Source organism: Sciurus carolinensis, chromosome 2 (assembly GCF_902686445.1).
Source record: "Sciurus carolinensis chromosome 2, mSciCar1.2, whole genome shotgun sequence".
Lineage (NCBI taxonomy): Eukaryota > Metazoa > Chordata > Mammalia > Rodentia > Sciuridae > Sciurus > Sciurus carolinensis.
The window spans coordinates 54,463,416-54,489,057 of NC_062214.1; the positions used below are offsets into that span (position 1 = coordinate 54,463,416).

General features: G+C 47.7%; 1 protein-coding gene across 3 annotated transcripts in view; it reads left to right on the plus strand.

Annotated features, from left to right (window-relative positions):
• The window catches only part of Blm (BLM RecQ like helicase), a 105,542-nt gene extending 101,290 nt beyond the window's left edge, over positions 1-4,252 (plus strand). For all 3 annotated transcript variants that reach the window (XM_047542444.1, XM_047542446.1, XM_047542445.1), the window contains exon 23: positions 3,544-4,252. In XM_047542444.1, coding sequence (XP_047398400.1) covers positions 3,544-3,721 — 178 coding nt within the window. In that variant the 3' untranslated portion in view covers positions 3,722-4,252. The remainder of the gene's footprint in view (positions 1-3,543) is intronic.
• The last annotated feature ends 21,390 nt before the right edge of the window (positions 4,253-25,642 follow it).

The following is a 25,642-nucleotide window of genomic DNA, read 5'->3' on the forward strand; positions in this document are numbered from 1 at the left end:
TGCCTTTCCAGTTAATGAACTGATGGTTAAGGTCTGATCCAAAACAAAAGCATTGCTCCAGATTTTTTTAACAATCTACTCCTAAATTGATTATGACTAACGTTTTCTAATTTGTAAAAGCTCCTCCAATTTGTTTGTTTGGTTTGCGGTACTGGGGATTGAACCCAGGGGCACTCTACCAGTGAGCCACACCCCTAGCCCTTTTATTTTTTGAGACAGGGGCTTGCTAAGTTGCCCAGGCTGGCCTCAAACTTGTGATCCTCCTGCCTCAGCTTCCTGAGTAGCTGGGGTTACAGGTGCGAGCCACTGCCCAGCAAAATTTCTCCAATTTTGACCTTGCCTTAGAAACCTTTTTTGTTGTTTTTGGATAGCTGTACTCAAGAGATTTTTCCACCAAAAAGTACCATAAACCATGTTCTAGTCAAATAAATAGGAAAGAGTTTTGTGCCCTCCTGGCTTCTGTGTTTCTGCCAGTACTTGCTGCACTACTTTGATGGCTGCAGAATTCTGTGAACCTCCACCTGGAGATATGCAAGTGCTCCCTGCTGTTCATTAACTGCCATTCAAGGAGCCAGCCTTTGCAGGGGTTGCAGAGAAGAGACCACAATGAGGAAACCAAAAGGTCAGGCGAGCCAGGCTTCTTAGGGGGTCACATAAATGACTTTCGTCTTCCCTTTCCCACTTTGCTCTGCCTCTGGACTGGGATGTGTCTGCTCTGGGAGCTGTCAATACCAAGCAAAGAACAAAGCTAGCATGGTTAGATCTTGGCAGCATAGCTTCTGGTAGCCCCTCTTTCCTGACTTCTGCCAGGACACATCCACCTTCTGCCTTGTAGGTAAGGTCTGGCGGGATGGAGAACAATCCCATCAGTCTGGAGAATGTGGCTCCAAAATGACTGTGTTATTGTAACAGAATTGCTTGCAGAGACAGGGAAACCAGTCTGCAGTCAGCTTTTGCAAGCTGTTGTGTTTTCTTTTGTGGTTTTTCTACCTCTTTTCCTTCTGGATAATAAAAAACAAAAGTGGAGTGGGGGAAGAGAAAGGAAAGCAAACGTTACCAAATTGTCATTTCTTGTTAAGTTCATAAACAAACATCTTGTATGTGCTAATCCTTCTGCCAGAGTACAGAAATTGAAGGCATTAGTAAACATTAGTTTAATTTTGTGGTTTTTAATGCGCAAGTGACCAGCAGATATCCTTCACTGAGGACATTTTCTTATTTCCTTCATTTATTCCTCCGCCTTGGGAAATACTTGTTTCCTCACTCACACAGAGGAGACCTTAAAAGGCTTCTGGTCCAACCCCCGAGGGTTTATGATGGGGAAGCTGTGGCCTGGCTGACGTGGGGAGGGTTTGCTTGAGGCAGTCCCAGCCTGGTCTCAGTTTCAGAAGTAGGACCAGACCAGCCTAGAGCTCTTTCATTTCTGCACTTAGTTTGTGGACATTCCTTAAAAACGTGCATGATCTCTCCTCTCATTTTTGCTCATTAGAACAAAGCAAACTCTGTTATATTATTCACCACTATTGACTCCCTTATTTAATTTTCACAACATTTGTTTCTAAGAGTGAAACAATTTACTCTGTCACCTAAAACCTAATTTAATAAGTAGTCAAACTCATACTTGTCCAAAAGCCAGTGCCAGTTTCCATGCTAGGTTCTAATTGAACTGTGTGTTTAAGATGGGATTCTTTTTAATCCTCACTGGCTGACACCAGTGCATTTTGTAACTTTCTTCGCCCTTGCCACAGCCTCTTTGTATCTGCACTCCATTCTCCTGGTTTCCCCTGGTCTCTCTAGTGGTGGTTCCCAGCTCCCAGTCTGCTCACCTGGTTGAAAGTCCCAGCACAGTTAGAGAATAAACGTGGCTCTTTGCCAGAGACCTTAGCTCTCCACCCTGCCCTCAGAGTCTTACATCTCCAGGATAACACACAATGAGCCAGTTGTGTTCCTGGATGTCTGAGTGGGAGGAAAATGGATGGCCCCAGTGAAATGGAGGCTGCTGTTGGCAGATTCATTCTGTAAATCAACATAAACAGCAGGTTTTCGCTCAGGGCTTAATTTCTCAGCAGGAAATCAGTATAGGAAAACTTCAGGCTGCTTCTCTGCTGCTTTAGCAGATCTTTGCCAGATCTGCAGTAAAATTGCCCTGGAGCAAGAGTTTTAAAATGTTGAAAAACCACTTTTCATCCAGCTGCACCAGAATGTCTTCCCCCAGAGGCTGTGGCCCTGATTCTTGGCCCTCAGAACTTAGAGGCTACTGCCTGCCCTGGTGCCATGAAAGTAGTAGTTGTGGGCCTGTCTTGGGCACTTGGGTGGGTTGCTGAGCAGCAGGAAGGACTTCTCTAGGTAATGCTGCCTGTGTTGCACTGTTAATGAACAGGCCTCATGGGTTGGTTGGTTTTGGTTTTTTCTGGGGGGAAGAAAGTTGTTATTAGCGAGGGAAGCAATGTGCTGGAAGGACTTTGTAATAGGCTGTGTCAGGGGCTTCTTGCCTGGTTTTAAGGAGCAGTGGAGTGGCAGGGAAGCCTGGCAGATCTTTAGGTGTAGGCAGGGTAGCTCCTGGCAGAGACCAGTGGATAAGGACATGCTCACCTCTCCCCAGGGAACCACATCTGCAGCCTTCCTCTGGGCTAGGTCTGGCCCGGAAGAGGCTCAGCCCTGCTTCTCCTGGCCAACCAAGGGGCTGTAGCAGCAGGGCCAAGAACAGGAACCCAGCTCTGCTCCATTTCCACTCGCCCACAAAGCTGCCTTGCTCAAGACTACACAAGTATAATAGTTCCAGGGTATCACTTGGCCAGGGATTCAGGGCATTAAAAAAAGTATTTGTGTGCAAGGCATGGTGGCCCATACCTTTAATCCCATCTACTCTGGAGGCTGAAGCAGGAGGATCATAATTTCAAAGCCAGCCTGGGTAACTTTTTTTTTTTTTTTTTTTTTTTTTTTTTTTGCGATGCTGGGGATTGAACCCAGGGCCTTGCACTTGACAGGCAAGCACTCTACCAACTGAGCTACATCCCCAGCCCCCAGCCTGGGTAACTTAGTGAGACTCTGTCTCAAAAAATAAAAAGAGCTAGTGTATGTGGTTCAGTGGTAGAACACTCGTGGGTTCAAGTACCGCCAAAAAATAATATAATAATAATGATTTCCTTTATTTGGTTAGAATAGATCTGGCAATGTGGATTTCAACTCTTTTCTCTGCAGGCAGGGGCTCTGATTGTGGGCAGAGGACGGAGTGGGCAGAGAGAGGGTCTGAGGGCGGATCACAAATCACAGAATTATAAAATAATTCTTGACACTTTAGAAGGACAAATTCAGGATTAATTTGTATGATGGGAGGTGGTCCTTTCTTCCTTCATTAGTAGAGGAAACTTATCTTACCCAGGGTGACAGATACATGAAACCAAGGAAAATCATGAATTGCAGCTCCAAGCAGGTTAAGAAAAAGAAGGCTGTTCACTTTTATTTTTGTTTACCATTTTAATATTCTTTCTCTCTCTCTTTCTTTTTTTTTTTTTTTTTTTTTTTTTCTTTGTCTCATTTTAGGGGGACTACCACATGCAGAAAGACATCTTCTAAAAGTAAATCCTCCAACATAATTGGATCCAGTTCAGCCTTGCATGGTTCTCAGGCAACATCAGGGGCCAGTAGAAAATTGGGAATTATGGCTCCACCAAAGCCTATAAATAGACCATTTCTTAGGCCTTCCTATGCATTCTCATAACAATCAAGTCTCCATATACACAGATCTTCTTTGTTGTTTGTCAGCATCTGACCACCTGTGAATATAAAGCAGTTAGTCTTATTATGCCATTTTGAAATTTTTACTTACATCTACTAATATTTAAATAAATGCTTAGGAGTGATCATTCTTGTTTTTTAAATAAATAATTTTTTTGAATAGCATGTTTTGCTGCCACTGGAAGTATTGTGACCATTGTTTCTCAGAATGTCTAAGCAGCAGCTAAATCATCTCTCAGATAAATCCTAAGCATAACATAAAACACAGAAGTCAAAGGAAGAGACACCCATGGGACATTGTGAAATTGTGCAGCAAAATTGAAAGACAAATGACAGAGAAAATATGTTACAAAGGATTAATGTCCACAGTATACAAAGAGTATCTATAAATCATTAAGAAAAGCTCAGTACAGAAGACAAGTAACAAAGAATGTGAATGGGCTAGTTCCAGAAGAAGAAATTCTAATGGCCCACAAATATGTGAAAAATCCTCCATATCCCTAATTAAAAATATAAATTTAAACCATGAGATGCCATTCCTTTGCCTGTCACATTGTCAACACTGGAGCTGGGTGCGGTGGCGCATGCCTGTAATCCCAGCTACTGGGAGGCTGAGGCAGGAGGATTAAAAGTTCAAAGCCAGCCTGGGCAACTTAGTGAGATCTTGTTTCAAAAAATAAAAAGGGTCATAGGTGTAACTCAGTAGTAGAATATTTGCCTAGCATGCTTGATGCCCTGAGATCAATGCCCAGTACTAGAGGAAAAACATTTTGTTTTGTCAACATTGGATGGAGGGGCTGGGGCTATAGCTCAGTGGTAGAGCGCTTGCCTCACATATGCAAGGCATGGGATTCTAGCCTCAGCACCACATAAAAATAAATAAAGATATTGTGTCCACCTACAACTAAAAAAATATTAAAAGAAAAAAACATTGGATGGAAATGGCCAGATGACCAGATTCTATTAATATGAATATATTAAATATTGACTTAGCTCTTGGTTTACCCTTACTTAGCTCTTGTCCCACCCCTTGACTTCATTCAGAAGAGGGCTGCAGTGCTGAAGGTGTTGAAAGAGTTGGCTGGAAGCCTTCTGGGCCACTGCCTATGGCCTCAGGACTGAGATGGACCCTGCACCCACTGTGAGGAGCTCCCTATTCCTGCCTCCTCAACTGCCACCTGAGGATTTTGGCTCTGCATTTGATGGCCAAATGAGTTTGCTGAGGGCTGAGCTCCATACCCCAAGATGTCTTTCATAATTGACTATTTCAGAGAAACCACTTTTCTGGCAAACCCTGACTTAAATGGTGGGCAGAACTTTCTCTAGAGGTAAAGAGAGGGAATGGAGGACCAAGAAACCAATCATTGAAGTCCTAGAATAATGTCCCAACACAGTCACCTGAACCACCAGTGTCACTTTCCACCTGCTGCAGCATCCCAGGCCTTGGGGGAGCACAACTCTGAGCAGAAGTGAAGCCACATTCTTTAGTTTCCTGAACACCTCTGGACCAGGCCCTGGAGATGCAGCTCAGCCTCTCATGAGTGCATGCTCTGCCTTCAGGGGTGCCCAGGGCCATGAGGGAATAGACACAGGCAACATCGCATGGGATCCGGGCCCCAAAGGGTGGAGAGTTGAGGTCATACCCTTCCCCTGCAGCTTCAAGAATAAGGTGGCTCACCCACCTCCCAGCAGGAGCCTGAGGCCTGCAGACCTGTGACTTAAAAGGTCTAACAACCAAGTATCTGAGCCTGGCCCCACATCCAGATCTGGAAAAAAGGTAGGTTGGACAGGCTCCCTTCAGTTCATCTGGCCCCAGGACAGGGCACAGAAAATGCAAGCTGCCTAACTCTAACTTGGCCTCTAGCCCTCCCAGACACGCCCAGGAGGGCAGAAGCAGGCAAGCCAAGTGGTAACAGCAAAGCTTCTCCAGGTTGGGCCTTAATGGGGTCTCTGTGGGCACAAATCACTACCTAAGGGCAGGCAGAGGACAAGTCTATCAGGAAGTTCCAGCCCAGGACCATCACTGGACCACCTTACCCCAGGCACAGGAAGGCTGTAAGGTACACCTGATTCCCACCTTAACCTTCACCCCTCTGGTGGGCACAGGAAGAATTGGAATCTGTCTCTATAGCTGTGTACACACCCTCCTGAGACCCACATACTTCAGTACAGACAGGTGGGTGCTTGCTTACCTCCAGAGACAGGTAACCCACGACCTCATAGGAAGAAAACAAACTTGGAGAACCTGATCTATGCCAAGGACTGTTCTGGGAACTCCTACATAATGTAGTCCACTCCTTTCATCCCCCAGCAGCCCTGGGAGGCAGGCACATCATAGTATCCTTTTTTATACAGAAAGCAGAATTCAGAGAGGTTATATAACTTGCCCAATCCCACACAGCTAGGAAGTGGTAATAAGTAGGGTAACACACATCTCAGTTTGCCCTGAGTCCCAGTTTGCATCTGTTGTTCTGGTGTAATAATTAACACAGCTCCCTTTCATTCTCAAAAGTGTTCCACTTAGGATAGTAAATTAGATGGAATCCAGGTCTGTGCTCTCAAGAATCTGTGTTCTTTCCCTGGATAATCCAACCTCCTCTCCCAACCCTATTTTTCCAAAGTCTCGGGAGCCACCTGCTCTGACCTGCTCTGCTCAGTACTGTGGGCTCCAGGGACAGAGGCTGCAGAATCGGCCCCCAGCACAGCTGAGCTGCAGCTCTTCTCCAGAAGAGGAAGCGGAGGCTGTGGTCCAGGCCCCCTTTTCTTGAGAAACTGCTTCTCTTCCTCCCACCTCCCACAACAGCCTGGAGCTGCTCCGAGCCCCCGAGGCCTGCTATATCCTTGGTGCTCCCAGAGGCCCAGCCCCAGCTCTTTCAGCTCTGAGCAGTTGCCTGGGTGAGGGAGCAGCTGCCTGTTCCACACAGTCCCGAGCCTCTGCCCTGGCAGAGGTCTCTGGGCAGAGGGACACTGGCCTGCAGGTGCTCTGTGGTGGCCAGGGTGGAGTCCCCTTCAGGTTCCAGCAGCCTTTTCAGTGCAGCTGTCCGCCCCTGCATGGCCTTGTAACCAGGGTTCAGAGAAGCAGGCTGGGCCCCAAGCTCTGCCTAAACCTACAAGGTGCTGCTGTTCTGGGCCCAACTCTTGGGTGCTCTGAGGCAAGGGTTCCGTAGCTGCAGCACTTAGCTGCAAGGACACACTCCCTTGGCCTCTAAGTGCGGACTTTCCAAGGTGCATGGCCTCCTGCTTTTCCCCTGACAAAGGCTGTCAGCCAGACCATGTTCGCTGTTGGGAGGAGAGGAGGGAGGGCAGGAGCAAGACCCTGCGGTGGTTGAAGGGGCCTTCCAACCTGTTCTGTTAACCACTGGGAAGACAGAGGACAGGACAAGAAAGTAGACCTTGATTCTGTGGGGGTGAGTCATCCCCAGAGCAGGGCCTGAGCTTGGGTCTCTAGCCAGCCAGGTGTGGTGACTTCACTGCTCCACAGCATGTTTCCATGAGCCTAAGGGTTTGGCAACCAAGCCAGGCCACTACTCTGATGGCCCCTAGACTGGGATCTATTCAGGATGAGGGAGTTCACTCCAGAGAACCTCTGTTTGTCCCCATGGTTCCCCCACTCGGGGCCTGCCACATGCAGTCTGCTGGTGTCAGCCTGCCCATCTCTTCGGTCTCTGTCAATAGCCATGTCATCCCATGAAAGGCCCTGACTCTTTGCCCAGACCTAGGTTGGAATAGAATACAAATGGAAGACTCCTGTCAGGGAAGACATGGGACAATGACCTCAGGTTGGGGAAGTGAGCTTAGGTTGCTGGGAACTCCTGATGTTTCCATCTTCGGGAAGGCCCTGCAGAGCCTCCATTAGCAGACTGACCTCCTAGCCTGGAAGGAAGGACATCAGACTTGTGGGCATAGTCCTACTCAGACAAAGAACGCCCCAGGGAAGGCCCTCGAATCTCCTGTGACAAAAGAGGCAGTAACCCCACTAACATCACAGAGGAACACCAGTGTCTGCGGTGGTCCTGCTGAGCAGCTGGGGGCAATAACACCAGACATGCCCACATGGAGCCCAGACACACCCTGCACAACTGCGTATGCATGACACAAGATGGGCACTCGTCCAGAGTTGACAGAACCTGTCCCTTCTTCAGCAGCCCAGTGACCTCCGCAAACTCTATGGCCTCAATTTCTCATGCATGCACAATAAACATAATGCCTAATTCTAGTCTTCCAAGGCTGTTGTGGACATCCTTTTGGTCACCTATTCCACAAACATTTTTCCTTTCTCCCCCACTGCCCTGCCTAGTTCTAGGGATTGAATCCGGGGACGCTATACCACTGAGCTATATTCCCAGCCCTTTTTGTATTTTATTTTGAGATACCGTCTCACCAAGTTGCCCGGGCTGTCCTCCAATTTGTGATCTTCCTGCCTCAGTCTCCTGAGTAGCTGGGATTATAGGCATGCTCCACCATGTCCAGCTTTCCACAAACGTTTTCAGGCCAGAATACACAGCTCTGGACACAGCCCTGCCCTTCAGTAAGGTCACAGGCAGTGAGGGAAACACCCCAGGAAAAGGATGAGAACCAAAGTAGTATTGGAGTCTAGGTGACATAGTGCAGGGCCAGCCCCAGTCAGATGATGTGGGAAAGGGTACACAGGAGCAGCCATGGGGTCTCCAGGGATCCCTGTGCCTGGTCGTCCCCATGGGGGCCACCCTGTGCCCATCCTGGCCTCCTCTCTTCACTTCCTAGAAAGAGCAGAAGGAACATGAAACCCACCAAGGCACCCCCTTCCTGAGCAGAAAGTCACCCTTCCCGCCTGACCCACCCCTTACTTTAAGGTGATGAACACCTGGGCCAGGTCAGCTGCCTGAGAAGCCACATGACATGATAGGAGCACAGCAAGAGCTCTGGTTCATGGAGAAGACCCTAAGGTGGAGGGTATCCCAGCTCATCTACAAGGACCCTTCTGTGGTCTGAATATGATTTGTCCCCTGAGAAATTCACATTGAAATGTCACTACCATTGTGGTGGCGTTGGGAGGTGGAACCTTCAAGAGGTGATTAGGTCCTTAAGAGTTACTGTGGGACTAGATTTATTCTTTCAGGACTGCACTGGTTACCTCAAGCATGGGTTGTGCTAGGTGCGGTGACACAGACGTGTAATCCCAGCAACTTGGGAGGCTGAGACAGGAGGATTACAAGTTCAAGTTCAAGGCCAGCAGAGCAACTTAGTGAGACCCTGTCTCAAAGTAAAAAAAAAAATAATAAAAAATGGCTGGGGATGTTGTCCAGGGTTCAATCCCTAGACCCAAGAACTGTGAACTAAACTCTTTTTTTTTTTTTTTGGGGGGGGGTGGTGCTGGGGATACGAACCCAGGGCCTTGTGCTTGCAAGGCAAGCACTCTACTGACTGAGCTATCTTCCCAGCCCTAAACTCTTTATCTTTATAAGTTTCCCAGACTCCAATATCCTGTTACAGCAACAGAAAACAGACTGAATGGGACCCCCATCAACAGGTCCTGCCACACCCTCCACTTTCCAAAGCTTAGGCATCTTTGTTCCCAGATCTAAGTCCTGTCCCAGGGGACCAATGCCCAACAGATGTCTGCTCCAGATACCAGTTGATTGACAGATGGATGGATGGATGGGTAGATGGGTGGGTGATTGGCAGAGTGGATGGGTGGTCGATGTGTGGGTGAGTGGTATGAGTGGGTAGATGGGTGGTGGTTGGGTGAAGGGACACTTATGAGGGCCTCTTCCTAGACTGCCCTCCCAGGGAAGATTAGACAGAAGACTGGGACAGGGATTATGGGTCTGCTGGACCTTAGGGTCCTGCAGTCTGGGGTGATGGCTTAGAATACTATCTATCATCCTCCCTCTGCCTCACTGCCTTCACCAACACAGGTGACAGTTGCCTTCTGGTTGACCTCAGCATTCACCTGGAATTTCTTTTTTTTTTTTTTTTTGTATGTATTGATGTTTTGGATTAGTTAGTGTCTTATTTGTTCTTAGATAGCCAGCCAGTTTCCCCCTTTATTGATTTAGAACTGTATCCTTTATCACGTGCTAAGATTTTTAGCACAGCTAAGCTTCCCCAGCATCTGCTTCCAGTCCCTTTTCTCTCCTATGCACCTGCAGTTTATCTGTATGTGGGAAGCTTTTGTGAGAACCGAAAGGCATGGAGGAGTGAGGAGTTTAAACTTTGCCATTGGCTCCTTCCTGTGCAGAGCTCCAGATACCAGCTGAGAAAGACAGGAACCTAGACCAGTGGTTCTCACACTTACTTTAGCATCGCCCCTGGGGCGATGGTGGAAATAGTCTCTGATTCAGCGACTCTGGGAGAAGCCTAGTGGTCTGCTTTTTTTCAATTTATTTTTCTTTTTTTTTTTTATCTTATTCATTTGCCTTTTGTGGTACCTGGGATTGAACCAGGGCCTTGCCTGTGCTAGGCAAGCACACCACCCCTGACCAACATCCCAGCCGAGGGGTCTGCATTTCTGACGAGTGGTGCTGTGAGGCTGTGGGTCCTAAGCCCATGTTTGGAGAACTCTTGACCTCCTGCACAGGAAAGGGCACCAGGGGACAGCTCTCAGGGTGAACGCGGAACACAGCTGCTGGAAGTTTTATCTTCTTGAACTTGGGCAAAGCCTGCCTGCCTTCTTTCCTTCCTTCTTCCCTCCCTCCCTCCCTTCCTCCCTCCCTTCCTTCCTTCCTTCCTTCCTTCCTTCCTTCCTTCCTAGATGGGGACTCCCTAGGCTGGGTAGGCTGGCCTACACCTCCTGACTCAAGCAATCCTGCCCCAGTTTCCCTAGAAGTTACAGACCTGCATCACCATGCCCAGCTCTTACCTCTCTTTCATCCTTGGTTTCTAAACTATAATAATCAAGGTATGTAGAGCACGCACGGTAGTGCACACCTCTAATTCCAGCTACTCAGGAGGCTGAAGCAGCTGGCTCAAGAGTTAGAGGTCGGCCTGGGCAATGCCTCAAAATAAAAATAAAAGGGGCCAGAGATGTGGCTCAGTGGTACAGGAACCTGGATTCAACTCCCAGTTAAAAAAGAAGAAGAAGAAGAAAAAGGAGAGGGGGAAGGAGAGGTGTATATGTGGTCCCAGGATGGCTGTTATTTGCATCCTCAGGGTTGGACTTGCCTGTCAAGGGAGGCCAGGAAAGAGGAGGAGCAATGTGGAAGTAAAACAGGGGAACCACCTTGCACAGAGGAGATGATTTTCAGGAGACTCATCTCCTGAGAAGGACAGGGCTACAAGCCCCTTCCAGCTCCAAAGTGCATCTTCAAGAGACTTGGCAAGAAAAAGGCACAGCAACGCCATTCCCAGCAAGCACTTTGCAGAGTGTGTTAGAGGCAAAGGAAACTTAAAAAGACTGTGGAAGCAAGTGCGAGCAGACATTTCCCAGGATTTGCCAGCCTCTGGGGTCAAATGAGGTCATCTTACAGCCTAAATCTGCCTGAGAGCAGTGTTCTCTCTCTGCTGGGCCAGGCAAAAGTCACTTCATGATACAGCCTGTTGAGGACTCCTAGACAATGGCCTAAGGCACCAATGTGTGACCTATACTTTCCAGAAAAACACAATTTCAATGTTTGCTTAGAGCTTGCTCCCTTTGCATAGGCCCCATCAGGATCCAATGGGCTGAGTTAGGAACAAACTCAAGTCTGACAGGAGGAGGCCCAGGCTCCCCAGTCACGTTCTTGGGAAGGAAGACTTATCAAATGGCTGTGGAGTCAGATTGTTTGGCATCAAAGGTCAATTTTACCACTTACTGTGTGACCTTGAGTAAGTTACTTAACTTATCTGGGCCTCAGAGGAATCATAACCACAAAACTCTATGGTACTGATTATTAGGAAGACTAACAAGAAAATGTGAACTCAGCATCGAGTAGTGTGGCACCTTGGCACTCCCTGAACATGAGTTATTGTTATTATAGAAGACATATGGACATATGCTCTCTATAGAGTTGTCTGTTGTATAGATTTGTATAGAAGTTGATTGGCAAGTGAACTGGACATAGTTCTCAGTGGACTCAGTCATTCTCAACTTAGCCTTTTATGAAATTGCAGTCAAAAAGAAGAAAAAGAGGAGGAGGAGGAGGAGGAGGAAGCCGCTGCCACCGCCTCAGGCTAGGAGTGTAACTCAGTAGTAGAGTGTATGACTAGCATGTGAGAGGCCCTGGGTTCAACCCCCAGCACAGAAAGTAAGTAAATAAATAAAACCTCCTTCAGGCATGGCCATTTCCATCTACCCAGCCAAAATAATCATCCAGATTCTGGAGTTCTGGAGATGGGCAGAACAGGTAGGCAGTACCCCATAACCCAGGGGTTCTCAATCCAAACTCTAGGAATCCTTGGAAGACCCAGGGAAGAGACATTAGAGGACATCTAAACTCCTCAGTTGTGTGACAATTTTTATGCATCTGCTAATTTGCACTGACCCGCACAGTCACTCCCAGGAACACAACAGCACTGTCTGAAGCCAGGCCCCAGGGACAAAGATAGGGGCAGCTCCTTCCCTGAGAGCTAGGCCTTCTCCAAAGTGAGGGGACAATTCAACAAAATAAGGTGGTCAGAGCAAATTAGGTAATGTGAAACCCCGGGGCAGGGGGAGCAAATGTATTTCCACAACGAGGGTAAGAGCAAGGTGTCTGTGAATTGTTGGATTTGCCCAGGAGACACACCTGGACCACAGACGGAGCGGCGAGGCCTTCAGCAGGCTGCTGGCCCCACAGTGCAAGTGAGGTGGAGCCATGTTCGGGCCCGTGCGGCTCACCCAGAGAACAGGCAGTGTGGGGCTGTCAGGCCGTGGCTTATCAACTCCCTGAGCGCTCAGCCCCTCTAAGCTTGGCTTCTTTGCCTGCAAAATGGAATCCCAAGGGACAGCAGTGGCAGCCTGGCCTGTCGTCTGCCGTGGTTGCTGTGAAAAGTTGAGAATCTGGTGCACGTGGGTGATGTCCTCAAGGTCCACTTGGAGGCTTCAGGGCCCCGTGGCCTATGTGCACATCCAGCGCAGTGCTCCTGTGTCATTGCAGTCACCGCTGTGGGACTGCTGGGAGTCTAAAAGTCCAAGCATGCTTCTCGAACCTCCCTGAGCAGGGTCAGTGCTGTGCAAGCTGGGGCCCTGGTCATGACTCACATACACCCCGGGGCACACATGGGGGGCACTGTCATCTCCCACTTTTGGCACATGCTATCCAAACAGAGGGCTGAGACAGAGCAACAGAGGTGAACCTGGGGGTCACCACACCTGTAATCCCAGTAACTTGGGAGACAAGACAGGAGGATTGCAAGTTCAAGGCCAGCCTCAGCAATTTAGTGAAACCCTCAGCAACTTAGCATGATTTTGTCTCAAAATAAAAAATAAAAAGGGCTGGGGATGTGGTTCAGTGGTAGAGCAACACTGGGTTCAATCCCCAGTACCGGCTCCAAAAAAGAAAAAGAAAATGATGACCCTGGGGGAAAGGTGTGGGGCGCGAACTTAGCAGGCGAATGAAGATCGGAAATGGCCCCAAGAGAATGAAATCGCGGCTTTGTGGTGAACAGTGAGGTGCTTTTCTCCATCAGCTCACACACACAAAAAAAAACTCCAATCAAAAGTCTGTCACCTGATGGAATGGGTCTGTTTGGAGATCAGCATTTGTCACCGAGTCCCTGTGCTAAGTGTGCAGGGCTCTGACCTCAGCCCTTCACATGGACCCATCCTCGCCAGTCCTGCCCAGAGGACTGTTCTTCCCCGTTTCACAACAGAGGCCACTGAACCACCAGGGCCACGAAGAAGCCACGGGTGGGCCAGGATTCCACTGGGCTGCCCGACATCACCAGGCTGGCCGGCTCCGTCGCCTCCAGTGGAGCAGGATGAGAAGGCAGCCAGCCTGGGGCTGACCATATGCAGGACGCCTCGGCCCAACTGCCCAGTCAGGCTCTGCTGCCCGGTCTTGGCCCAGACTTCTCTGGCAGCTCCCTCTCTGGGCAGCTTGTAGGCCCTCCCAGAAAGACCTGACCCGACCCCTTCTCCAATCCCAGTTCCAAATTCCCCAACTTTTCTGATGCTGCTCGCTCACCTGGGTCATTCAGTCAGATGCCTGGTCCAAGGTCACTTGTGGGTCCCCAGCTTAGAATACTGCTGTGGGAGGGAACACAGGGGTCATTCACCCTGGGAGGACTGGGATTGGAAGTGGAACTTCCGATCTGACTACCTTCCCCCAGTGACCCCAGAGTAAGGCCACAAACATTTCCTCTGTTAAGACCCAGAAATGGGAATGGGGATCCCCATGCCTTGGACAAAAAGACCTTCCTGCTCTAAGAGGTGAGCCCCAGAGATGGAGTTAGCCTTTCCAATTCTTCAGCCCTGCCTGTTGCTGACTTCCTGTATGACCTTGGGCAAGTCACTTCCCCTCTCTGGGCCTCAGAGTCCTCACCAATAGAATGGAGGCTAATAATCAGATCTGCCCACCCACTGGGACATTCCAAGACTGTTCAGTGTTCAGCACCATGAGGATTTACATAAGCAGAGCTGCATTCCTTTAATTTGACTAAAAGACAAATGCCCCTGGTCAGTGAGTCAGCAGTTCTCAGCCCAGGTCAGCACATCCGAGTCACCTGGGTGGAGCGGGCAAGGTTCTACCCAGATGCACAGCAGGTCTTTGGGGGCACAGTCCTGGGAATTTACTTCTGGAAGAGGTTGCTGAGGAGGGAAGTCCAGACTGTAGAAGGTAGACCAAGGGGACAGTACAGACTCTCCTATCCCGTGCCTAACAAAATCTGGGTAATAACATAAATAATAATAATAATAATAATAATGAAAGAAGAAAGATGAGAAGGAGAGGGAGGAGGAGGAGGAACTACATGGTATCTTCCTGTAATTCCAGCTACTGGGGAGGCTGAGATAGGAGGATCACAAGTTCAAGGCCAGCCTCAACGCTTAGCAAGACCCTTTCTCAAAATTAAAAATAAGAAGAACTGGGATGCAGCTCAGGGGTAGAGTACCCCCCTCAGTTCAAAAAGAACCCACTAACCAAAACAAACAGACAGCCTCAAGAGAAATGGCCTCCAGTCTCCTCCATCTTCGTGGACACCAGGTGGCATTGGTCTGGGAATGGGACACACTCAGATGGAGACTGAGTACAGGGCAGTTAAGGAATAGCAGGAAGGGGACCTGGAACCCCAGTGAGGGTGGCCTCAGTCAGAGGACTCCCCAGCCCACCTCTGCTACTGAAAAGCAAAAAACCTCACAGTCCACCAAACTGTCTTTCTAAAGGGCAGACTGGTTCCGGTGTCAGAACAAGCTCAATGCCTGGAGGAGTGAGCCTGGAGGGAGCGACCCGACATTCAACTGCCAGGACAGGGAAGGAGATACATGAGAGCACGAACTGAAACCAGTCCAGGGGCGAAGGCAGTGTCCTGGACACTAGTGGCTTCATGCTTGAGAAAACTTAATGAGCATATGAACTGGATAGGAAAAGAGCAAAGAAGAGAGGGCTCAGGAAGCTGGGTGCTGGGGACACTTGCCTGTAACTCAAGAGGCTGAGGCAGGAGGATCACAAGCTCCAGGCCAGCCTCAGCAACTTAACAAAAATTTTCTCAAAATGAAAAGGGTCAGAGGTGCAGCTCAGGCGTAGAGCGCCTAGGAATTCAATCCCCAGTACTGAAAAGAAAAGCAAATAATAGCATGGGAGAGAAACAATTTTTTTTCAAGAAATTTCTGAGACTAAGGAAGGACCTGCTATAGGAATTGAGAGGACACAAGAAAACTAGGGGGACAGGTTTAGAATGATCAGCATTGGGCCCTTCTGGCTGAGTTACTGAACTTTTTAAGGATAAAGGAGAAAACCCTTCAGGCACCCAGGAGAAAAAAAAAATCAATCTAGTCTCAAATTTTTCCACAGCAACACTGAATGCCAGAAGACAAGGGAACTGAGTCTTCAAAGTTGTGTGGAAAAGAGAAAGCCAAGAATACTACACCCAGTGAAGTTGTTCAGATTTATAGAGAACATGGAAAAGGTCAGAGAAAATAGCACCCATGATCCCTTTGGGGAAGTGAGACCAAAACTCCTCAGTAATGAAATCGAACTAACCATTTAAAAGGGTACATTTTTTAGAGGTAAAATCATGACTCTCGTGCAAAATATAAAATGAACACGTCAAAATTTTTATTTAACTCATTAAGTTATTAGAGAATAAATGATATGCGACAACTGACTCCAGGGAAAACTGGGACACAGACATAGATAAGCAAAGAAAGGGTGCTGGGATTTACGCATAGATGCAAAGTTAATGGATACTCTCCAGGCCTCAGCCACGTGCAAGTGCAATCCACCGGACACAGTCCATTTGCACTTCTTTTCTTTTTTCCTTGCCATACTGGGGATTGAACCCAGGGGTGTTCTATCACTGAGCCACATCCCCAGCCCTTTTTATTTTATACTTTGAGATAGGGTCTCCCTAAATTGCCCAGGTTGTCCTCAAGCTTCTGATTCTCCTGCCTCAGACTCCTGAGTAGCTGGGATACAGGGGTGCACCACCCCATGATTTTGCATTGTTATGACAAAAGTCATTTGCATTGCTGTTTTCTACAATTTAGATTGGCTGAAGGACACCTGTATCCTAAAGAATTAGGTAACCAGGGATATGGTGCTTGCCTAGCGTATATGGGGACCTGTGTTTGACACCAGCACCATAGGAAGAAAGAAAAAACATTTTTGGGAAATCAGGGATTGAGGATGTAACTCAGTGCATGTTTAGCATGTGTGAAGCCCTGAGTTGAATTCCCAGTGCTACCAAAAAAAAAAAAAAAAAGAGGTGACCCAGAAAGATATGCCGCAGGACATCATTTTGCAGGGGGGTGGGGTTCATTTCAAAGTCTTTTACAATTTTCTTACACAACCAAAAGATTATTCAAATGCGAAACTCAGGGACAAAATGTGGTTGAAAAATAGAAAGGGATTTATTTAAATACAGGACTAAGACTAAATACTGGAAGTATTAGGGGTGAAGCAGAGTGTGTTATCAATCTTGACAAAGTAAAAATATTAGCATCAAAATCAGTAACAGGGCCAGGTGTGGTGGCACATGCCTGTAATCCCAGTTACTAGGGAGGCAGAGGCAGGAGAATCACCAGGTCAAGGCCAACTTGAGCAATTTAGCAAGACCCTGTGTCAAAATAAAAATAAAAAGGGCTGGGGATGTAGCTCAGTGATAGCGTACCCCTGAGTTCAATTCCCAGCCCAGTACCATGTATAATCGATTGATTGGTTGGCTGATTGATTGATTGATTGATTGATTGATTAAAATAGAGCAGGTATGGTAGAATCCCCCCTCTCAATCCCACTCCCCAGCAGTACTAGGAACGAAGCCCAGGGCTTCACAAATGCTAGGCGTGCGCTCTACCACCGAGCTGGGCCCTCCGCCCTGATTCCATCTTTCGAGATTATTTGACCTTATTCTCTACCTTATTTACTTTTCTCTTTCTCTCTCTCTCTCTCTCTCTCTCTCTCTCTCTCTCTCTCTCTCTCTCTCTCTCTCTCTCTCTCTCTCTCTCTCCCTCTCTCCACCCCCCAGACTTCTCTGTGTATATATGCCATTTGTCAAATGCTAACACAGGAGAATGCACTATAGAAAGTAGTTCTGGAAGTTCTAGGTGTTGGGAATATAGCAGAGAACAGAACAGAAAAACCCTGCCCTCGTGAAGCTGGCATTCTACTGGGGGAAATTTGTCACTTCCTTCTTTGTACTTTTCTGCATTGCTTGTTGTGTTTTGTTTGAGAATGAGCATATATTATTTTTATAAAAACAATGGTTAGCTGGGCGTGGTGGTGCACGCCTGTAAGCCCAGCCACTCAGAAGGCTGAGGTAGAAGGAGTACAAGATTGAGGCCAGGCCAGGCCACATAGTAAGACCTTCTCAAAATAGAAAATAAGAAGGGGTGGGGATGTAGCTCGTGATTTAGACCCCAAAGTGGAGGGGGACACCCAATGGTCATCTCCTTCACATGCACACCCCTCAGATGATTCTTCTGAATAGCCAGAGTTGAGATCCATTACACATTAAGCTATATGAGTCATTGACACTTTAGTGTAAATAAGGTTTTCAGGAAGACAGTGTGAGGACCCAGAGTCTTTGAAGATCCCAGCTAAAGGTAAGATTTCCTGCCCAACGACTCAGGAGCTAAGGCAGGCAGGACCAGGAGTTTGGGGCTAGCATAGGCAACATAGCAAGACCCTATCTTAAAACATTAATTAATTAATTAATTAAGTAAATAAATAAAAATACAAATTCCTTGCTTGGGCAACTGAGTCCTGGGAGATTGCTAAAAAAGGTATGTGGGTTCCCTGGGTATTTAACCCCTCTAGGAAGGAAGAACGAGGAGCACCTCTTGCCAGAAGTGCTTGTCCCAGTCCTGGAATGCTAAGCCCCTGAGACAGGTGCCACCTAGGCTGCCTTGAGAACTATGTGGGACATGCCTGGCCAAGGCTGTCCTCCCTGCATCCCTGGTGAGCATCCTGAGCTCCATTGGCCTCTGTCACCTTTATCAGCCTCCACCTGACCCATACAGTCCTGACCCACATTCTCTCCATCTACACTCTCACTCCATCCACTCTGGCCTGAGCTCCCCTTCCCCAGATCACCTGGTTTTTTTGTTTTGTTTTGTTTTGTTTGTTTGTTTTATGTCATTTTTATTAAAACAGTAGTCAGCTAGGTACTGTGATACATGCCTATAGGAGGCTGGGGCAGGAGGATCGTAAGTTTGAGGCCAGCCTCAGCAACTTAGTGAATCTTATCTCAAAATAAAAAATAAAAAGGGCTGGGGATGCACATGGTTTTTCTCTACAACAATTCCCTTCCTATGACCCTGGATTCTAAGTCCCCCTCCTCTGGAAGCATTCCCTGGCATCTCCCACCCACAGGCCAGACCCCCCCACCATTGGTGCCCACAGAACCCCTCTGGTTGAACCCAGTGGCCCTGCCCAACTCTGCCTCACCCTGGTAGCTCAGAGCCCATGGGACTCCTGCTCAGGAGGCAGGAAAGCACGTGGGCCTCTCTCTTATTAGCTGAGCGACCTCTGCCAAATTCCTGGCCTTCGAGGACTTTGTTTCCTCATCAGGAAAACAGGAACACAATAAGCTCCTTGACAGGAATAAAGAAGATCATGTGTGAAATGTTAGCTATTTTTAGTTTAAGATTTGTTGAAAGAATGATAATGAGATATGAGCTTAAAGAAGGAAAGGAGGAGTCATCGAGTCAGTAAGGAAAGAAAGTGACACAAACTGTAAATGAAGATGCACACTAGCTTTCCTGGGAGAGTGGGGCCTCCTGGGGAGCCGGCTGAGGGTCTGCAGTTGGCCATGGGGCACCATCTGACCCCATGGAGGGTTTTGGACAGGGCTGGCCCCACACCTCGAGGTTCCATGGGCCTCCCTCCTTCTCAGCCCCATCTCTTCTGACTCAGTCCCTCATGCCCAGATGGGAAGCGTCACCCTGCATAATCTCCACCAGCTCCTCCCAGGTCCCCCCAAATCACACCCTCTAGCACCACGGCAAGCTCCCTGAGGACCTGCAGCCCATGGGAAGCCCCCAGCACAACCCCACCCCTTCCAGAGGGACCAGAGGGTGAACTGAGGTAACCCCCAGCAAGACAGGGAGAATCTCCGGGCAGGCGGGGAAGAGCGGGGGCTATCACCACCGCGTCCCGGAGGCCCTCTCTTCAGCCCCTCCTCTCTGTCTCAGGAAACAGTGTCCTGAACTCTTCTCCTCTGGGCACACTGTCTACTGTGAGGGCAGCTTGGTGCCCTCCACACACACATAGAGGTATGGGCAGGACCTGGAGAACTGGAGCCGGTGTGCCTCCCCACAGATTGACAAGGGCATTTCCACTGACCCTGGCCCTGCTCTGGTCTGCACCCCCACCCCACCTAGCTGATCCCACTGGGTAAAACTCAAGTTACATTCACTTGTGTTGAATGTTCACTCTGTTCTCATTTCACCTAAGAGATATGTAAATTGTCCCATTATACAGATGGGAAACCGGAGGCAAATAGAGGAAAATGGGTCACTTCTCAATGGCCAAACTGCTGGGAGTGTCAGAACCATCTGTCTCCCAAGCTCACCATCTTCCATCTCACTCCTTTGCTTCAGCCCCCATGTCAGGCAAGGAATGGAGGCATGCAAAGCAGGGGGACTTTGTCTTTGAGGCATGTGGGACAGCCCAGCTGAGGCATTTGTGGCAGCACCAAGAGGCATGGAATAGGCAAAGTGCCTATGGAGGTATAAGAGCTGCCTGCTGTCATATGAGCATGCTCTGAAGAACCTCATTCTTAAGGATTCACAGCCCAGAATCCCTCCCTGTTGGACACACAAGTTACTTCTAGTCCTCTGTTAAGATAAGCAATGCTGTGATGACTATCCTGCCCCATATCCCTTTCTATGTGGTTGTGTGTAGGATAACTTCTTTGGCGACTAGGCTCTAGCAAGTCCCTATGGGTCTTACGCCAGGAGGAGGCAGTTTCAAAGAGGGTTCCTCATCTGGGACTGAACCAAGCTTACCCCATAATCAGCAGGTCCCCAGGAACCAGTTTCCTAAGACTGTCCAGAAGGCACCAGTGGCCTTTCTTCTTGTGAGAACTCCTTTTCTTACCCCTTTGACAGGCCAGTACTGGGCTCCAGCCCTGTGCACACAGCTACCTGAGTAGATTGTTATGCAAATCAACAAGGAAGCAGAGCTGAGGGATCAGAGGGGTTCCTGCTGGACTGTCTGCTAGGGAAGATGGCTGCACCCATGCCCTACAGAAGGCCTAGGGTGCAGGGGCGGGTCCCCTGACTATCCAATCCCAGGGGAGTGGACCCAGCTCTTACTGTCACCCCTCAGCTCCACCCCCTGCATTCTTGTGAGTCCACCAGCTCATCTGAACCCAGTCCCAACTGGTACTCTGCAGGGATGGCTATTTTTTCCCCTTCATGAGTTCTGGTTACAGGGACATCCCCTGGGGATTCCTCTATGCCCACAGCTCCTGGGGCATTTCCTCCCAGCCCTGACCCCTCCCTATTGTATCATCTCCTTAAACATGACTTTCATGAGAGCAATGTCTGGGTCACTCTGGTCTCCTATCACCCAGGCCAAGTGGACAAGAAGGAGGAAGAAGAGAAATGGGAAGCCTCCCAGCAGAGCCCAGGCTCACCCAGGCCACACGGGCTGCAGGCCACCTGCTCCAGGCCAAGCTGGAGGAACCCCAGTCCAGTTTCCTCTAAATGCTGCATATATTAAACAGCATTCTTGGAGAGTCCAGTTCCTTTTGCTTTTGTGCATGTGTGCTTTTCAGGATTTTTTTTTTTTCCCTTCTTTTTTTGTACCAGGGATTGAACCCAGGAACCACTGAGGCTTAACCACTGAGCCACATCCCCAGCTCTTTTTATTTTTTGTTTTGAGACAGGATCTTACTAAGTTATTTAGGGCCTCACTAAGTTACTGAGTCTGGTCTTGAACTTGTGATCTTCCTGCCTCAGCTTCCCAAACTGCTGGGATTTCAGGCTTGTGCTACTGCACCTGACTCTAGGAATAGCCATTCTAATAAACACTTATGGATTCTCTCTGGTGTGAAACAAAATTATAGGAGGTCTTTGTTTTGGACTGAGCTCCTGCCCTAGGTCCCAACAGACCAGAACAAACCAAAATGAAGTCATTCATGCTACATGCAATATAATCAGACTGAACTTCTAAGAAGGCAAACAGATCCCAAAACAGACCTGTTTTTCCTAAAAACTAGATTCCAGTCTGCCTGAGTCAGTGTAATAAGAAAGTCCCCTTTGCAACCTAAAGGCAAGGCATGTTGGCATATGCCTGTAATTCCAGCCGCTCTGGAGGCTGAGGCAGGAAGAGTGTAAGTTCAAAGCCAGCCTCAGCAACGGGGAGGGGCTGAGCAACTCAGTGAGACCCTGTCTCTAAATAAAATACAAAATAGGGCTGGGGATGTGCCTCAGTGGTCGAGTGCCCCTGAGTTCAATCCCCAGTACCATCCAAAAAAAGTAAACTGAGCAGGCCACAGTGGTGCACACCTGTAGTCCCAGCTACTCCGAAGTCTGAGGCAGGAGGATTGCAAGATTAAGATCAGCCTGGGCAATTTAGCAAGACCTGTCTCAAAATAAAATAAAAAGGACTGGGGATACAGTTCAGTGGTACAGAGCTTGTTTAGCCTGTCTGAGGACTTAGGTTCAAACCCCATATCTCTCTCTTTCACACACACACACATACACACACACACAAAACACACAGACATAAAGTACATAAAGTAATCTGATAACCTGGTATTGCCCAATCAATTATTTTTCTATTGTTCTGTTTCCTTGTCCCCACCTTATTAAACCAACTGTTCTGTCTTGTAGAAGGGAGGCTGCTCTGATTAGATCTACACCTAAATTTGTTGTAATTTTGCCTTTTGACATTGGTTTCATACACAAGGCTACAAATGTTCCATTCACCTCTGCTCTTGGTGGGTTTTGTCTGCATTTGCAGCCAAGGTGAACTCATTAAACAAAATGGCCTGTGCCCACTGCTGGCTCCCTGACTGGCCAGGAAGGACCACTTCAATTACACCTTCAAAAGATTCAATGGATTCCACTGCAGAGGTGCATTTAGTGCCACTTCAAACATGCAAATAGAGGTGATAGCAAGTTGTATGTGCATACGATGCCTGGCAGTTGATTATTAGCATTTTTTCATTTTCCTTCAACTCCCTCTGCCCTTCATGAGTGAGTGCTGAAAAATCAGTCTATTTCAGTATCACCCAGTGGCTCACTCTGATAAGGGTCAGGTCAGGCTACTTGCTGCTCAATGTCTGTACTAGGAGAAAGCCTACAGGCCTTAGTACATATGCCCTCTACCTGGGGCAGGGGCGGGGGGTGTCTCTCACTGTCTTTTTTTCTTTCCTTTTTTTTTTTTTTTTTTTTCCAAAAAGAGGCAACATCCCCAGGTGGTGGTGCACACCTGTAATCCCAGCCAGCAGCTCAGAAGACTGAGGCTGGAGGATTGCAAGTTCAAAGCTGGCCTAAGGACCTTACTGAAACTCTGTCTCAAAATAAAAAATAAAAAGGGCTGGGGATTCAGCTCAGTGGTTGAGGGTCCCTGAGTTCAATTCCTGGTTCAAAACAAAGAAAAGGGGGTGCTGGGGTTGTGGCTCAGTGGTAGAGCGCTTGCTTAGAACGCATGAGGTACTGGGTTCGATCCCCAGAACCACATAAAAATAAATAAATAAAATAAAGGCACTGTGTTCACCTACAACTAAAATTAAAATATGTATATATACACGCATATATACATATATATAAAGAAAAGAGAGAGAGAGACAGACAACATCATGAGTGTCACACATACATTTTTTTAAAAGATGCCATATGTTAAAGATTTTTTTCTACTCCTAAGTCAATTTAAGGCAAGCAGGCAGATGTTATAATCAGTTCAAGTAAAATCTGAGTGACACACTTATTGATTAGGAATACGGAAATCAAGAGGGCTGGGGAGATAGCTCAGATGGTAGAGTGCTTGCCTTGCAAGCACAAGGCCCTGGGTTCGATCCCCAGCCCCACAAAAAAAAAAAAAAAAAAAAAAAAAAGGAATACGGAAATCAATGTGTGTATGGAACAGAGCTGGCGGGGTGGTGGTGACTGGTCCATGGACAGTTTGGAATCTGCAGATCTGCAAACAAGAACTCTGGTGAGCACAGTGGCTCACATCTGTAAACCCAGCAATTCAGGAGACTGAGGCAGGAGGATCTCAAGTTTGAGGCAAAGTCTGGGCAACTTAGTGAGACCCTGTCTCAGAATAAATTTTAAACAATAGTCTGAGGATGTGACTCAATGGTAGAGTCCCCCTAGTTTCAATTCCCAGTACTGAAAAAAAGATTCTGCATTGCTCTCAGTTACTTGCAACATACAGAATTGTATCATAGGATACGATCAGATCATTCAAGGGGTTTCCTGTAGACGCTAGATAAAGCGTAGTTTTGCACAAATGTACAGATATTTACCTACAACTCTGACCACCTCAAGCCCCTCACCTGGTCAACGTCACTCTCACTTTATCCATAAAGCCTTCCCTGGCTCCCAGACTATGCCAGGAGTCACCCAGGGGGCTCCCCAGGCCCTTCAACTTCTGAAGCTCACACTGTTCCACCCTTCTTCAAGCTCCTGAAGCTCTTAAAATAGCAAGTCTCATTCACCTTTCATTGTGCCTTTGGGAGGAGCCCAAGGGACAGTTGTTTGAAAGAATGAATGAAGGAAGAAAACAGGGCCCTAAAACCAAGATGGTCCACGGGGCGCCCCAGAAGACTAAAAATCAGCTGCAGGTGGTGGTGCACACCTTGAATCCCAGTGACTTGGAAGCTTGAGGCAGGAGGATTGCAAGTTCAAGGCCAGCCTGGGCAACTTGGTGAGCCCTGTCTCAAAATAAAAAGGTCTGGAGATGTAACTCAGTGGTAGAGCACCTCTGGGTTGAATCCCCAGTACTCCACTCCCCAAAAAAAGACAAAAATCCCTTGACCCAGAGAAGGTAACTCATGAGATTCTGTAGGCTTCGCTCCATCTTAGAAAGGACTCCTTAGAAATAAGGCTCAAAGAGCAAACAAGTTTGGGAAATGCTGGGTTAAACACAATCAGGTTGGTTTTGCTTTTTTTCCCTTTTAACCATAGAACTTTTGAGAGCCTTTGCAGTACTAAAGTGCCCTATGAATCTACCACAAGTGATAGGCAATGTTTCAGGTCTTTCCATGCTTATCTGACTAGGAAACAATTTTTTTAAAAATTTTAACCTTATTTAAAAAAAAAAAAAATTTAACAGTTCTGGGGATTGATTCCAGGAGACCCCATATGCTAGGCAAGTGCTCTACCACTGAACTACATCCCCAGTTCTTTTTGTTGTTTGAGACAGGGTGGGGGGGGTGGGGCGGGAGGGGCTTACTAAGTTGAACAGGTTATCCTTGAACTTTCGATCTCCTGCCTCATACTCCCTCCAGAAAGCTGGGATTACAGGTGTGTGCAGCATGCAGGACTCAATTTTTTTTTTTCTTTTTGTACTGGGGATTGAACCCAGGGGTACTTAACCACTGAACCACATCCCCAGCCCTTTTTATCTTTTATTCTGAGTCAGCGCCTCACTAAATTGCTAAACCGGCTTTGAATTTTCGATCCTCCTGCCTCAGCCTGCTGAGCCGCTGGGATCATAGGCATGTACCACGGTGACTGGCTCCGGGATCAATTTTTGTTAAATGGACCAAAGAAGCTGGGTAAGATGATGTGTGCCTATAGTACCAGCTACTCAGGAAGCAAGAAGATGATTGTTCCCAGGAGTTTGAAGTTAGCCTGGGTAACATTCCCCAGTTTCAAAAAAGAAAAAAGAAAAGAAAAAGAAAGAAAGAAAAAAGAAGCAAAGGTGAAGTTTTGGAGAATTCATATTGAGAAAAACCAATTTAATCCAATTTATTTCATAATGGCCTGGATCAGAATTCTGTTCCACTGTCACTGTTCCTGTGGCCTCAGGCAAGTTACTTCATGTCTCCATACCTCAGTTTCTTGGTCTGAAAATGGGACTAAAAAGAGAACTCACTTTAAAGTTGCCAACAGAATTAAATGTGTTTACTGAAGGGAAGACTCTTAGTAAAGCACCTGCTGCAGAACATGATAAATGTGAACTGTCATTATGATTTATAAAAAACCATGCTGCCAATTATTTTGTCCTTTGCTTACATCATCTCCCTCGACCCTCACAACTTCAGGAGGCCAAATGAGGAAGTTAAGGTAGACGAGGGTGTAATACTTAGGAAGTGAAAGTACGAACCCAAGGCCTTGTGCAGGCAAGTGGCCAGGATTCTTGAACCCTCTATAAGGCCTTAAACAGTAGGTGCTCAGTAAAGACGGGTT